Source organism: Entelurus aequoreus, linkage group LG21 (assembly GCF_033978785.1).
Source record: "Entelurus aequoreus isolate RoL-2023_Sb linkage group LG21, RoL_Eaeq_v1.1, whole genome shotgun sequence".
In the NCBI taxonomy this organism is placed as follows: domain Eukaryota; kingdom Metazoa; phylum Chordata; class Actinopteri; order Syngnathiformes; family Syngnathidae; genus Entelurus; species Entelurus aequoreus.
Window position 1 is genome coordinate 25,959,412 of NC_084751.1, and position 2,075 is coordinate 25,961,486.

Genomic DNA, 2,075 nt, shown 5'->3' on the forward strand with positions numbered 1-2,075 from the left:
GGTCGCGGGGGATGCTGGAGCCTATCTCAGCTGCATTCGGGCGGAAGGCGGGGTACACCCTGGACAAGTCCTCAATAACCTCAAAATTATTGCTTATTAGTAACCCTAACCCTTATATGTTCCCCTAGTGTCCAAATAACTCTAAATAAAAGTATTTGTTGCTTTAAAAGGCAACTAATTAATGATGAATATGTTCCCAATACAAAAGTGTTACCTATTATTTATATATATTTTGTGTCTATATTGTTTGACTTTAATATTACTATATATATTTTTAAATGAAGACATGGTATGGTATGAAGGTGCAACTTATAAAGTCTCCAATGGCCATAAAGCTTTTGCATACTTGTCATATTTGATTGAATATATAGATATTGATTTATGATCATTTTATGTTACAGTTAAATTAGGTAGCTGTTAGTTAAGACTGATGTCCATTTCTGGATGTAGGTGCAATAAAAATGGGAAGGAATATAAGTTAATAAACGTCATGATGCAATAGGTCTTAAAAATGGCTATCCTTTGGTGCATGAGTCACATAAAACACGCTGTAAAAACCACGCACCTTTGCACACGCCGTATTCATCCCCATAGTCGTCCTCGTCCTTGTAGAACTCGCAGAAGAGACCCGGTCCACACTTGACGCCGTGCATGCCGGACACGGTCCGGTAACAGTGCTCCCCGCGGCCGGCCGCGCACACCTGGCAACAGCCGCAGTCGTCCAGCACCGTGCGCGCGCAGCCGTGCGTGGGCCCGCACAGCTCCACGTTGCACCTGTCGGGGCAGTTGACGGCGTACTTGGCGCTGGAGGCCCACGACTCGGCGCAGTGGAGCAGCAGCGAGGACACGATCACGGTCTGCAGCAGGAGAGACATGGCGTGGAGAGAGATGGAGGGAGGCTGCGGCCGACGAGAAGCACCTCAGGAGGGGGACTCGAGTGGAAGTGAGCCTCATCAGCCTGAGAGCTTTTCACGGCTTTCAACAACTTTGTTTTGCACGTTTCCTCATTCCGGTGTTGACGTCCCTTTATTTAGAGATCCGGCGTGGAAGTGGGATTAGCTGTGAGCCGCCATCCAGGAACTGAATGCCTAGCTGTGACCTCATCATGCCACAAGTGGTCTTTGCTTCTTTTTTTTTTTTGTGGGACCCACGCAGCAAACACGTCATCGTGTGACATGGCTACATTGGAATAGCATCTCACAGCCACCAGAGGGTGCTGTTTTCTCTTATGTTCTTCCTATGGAAGACACCACTTATTATGGACACTCCATCCATCCATCCATTTCCTACCGCTTGTCCCTTTATGGGCACTACTAACACTAAATGACAGTTACAAGCAGGAATTGGCTCATCTGCTGATTGGGGCAAACACAGCTGCTTAGACCAGGGGTGTTCAAAGTAGCTAATTTTTGAATGGCCCCACGGCACAATCGTTAGCATTCTAATTAGAGATGTCCGATAATGGCTTTTTTGCCGATATCTCGATATTGTCCAACTCTTAATTACCGATTCCGATATCAACCGATACTGATATATACAGTCGTGGAATTAACACATTATTATGCCTAATTTTGTTGTGATGTCCCGCTGGATGCATTAAACAATGTAACAAGGTTTTCCAAAATAAATCAACTCAAGTTATGGAAAAAAAAATGCCAACATGGCACTGCCATATTTATTATTGAAGTCACAAAGTGCATTATTTTTTTTAACATGCCTCAAAACAACAGCTTGGAATTTGGGACGTGCTCTCCCCGAGAGAGCATGAGGAGGTTGAGGTGGGCGGGGTTGGGGGTGTGGGGTTGAGGTGGGGGGGATAGGGGTTAGCGGGGGGTGTATATTGTAGCGTCCCGGAAGAGTTAGTGCTGCAAGGGGTTCCGGGTATTTGTTCTGTTGTGTTTATGTTGTGTTACGGTGCGGATGTTCTCCCGAAATGTGTTTGTCATTCTTGTTTGGTGTGGGTTCACAGTGTGGCGCATATTTGTAACAGTGTTAAAGTTGTTTATACGGCTACCCTCAGTGTGACCTGTATGGCTGTTTACCAAGTATGCCTTGCATTCACTTGTGTGTGTGAA

The 2,075-nt window shown here is 45.8% G+C and overlaps 1 protein-coding gene across 1 annotated transcript in view; it reads right to left on the reverse strand.

Annotated features, from left to right (window-relative positions):
* Positions 1-1,142, reverse strand: part of esm1 (endothelial cell-specific molecule 1) — a 2,873-nt gene extending 1,731 nt beyond the window's left edge. Inside the window, exon 1 of the mRNA XM_062031990.1 lies at positions 566-1,142. Coding sequence (XP_061887974.1) covers positions 566-875 — 310 coding nt within the window. The 5' untranslated portion in view covers positions 876-1,142. The remainder of the gene's footprint in view (positions 1-565) is intronic.
* Positions 1,143-2,075: the final 933 nt, after the last annotated feature.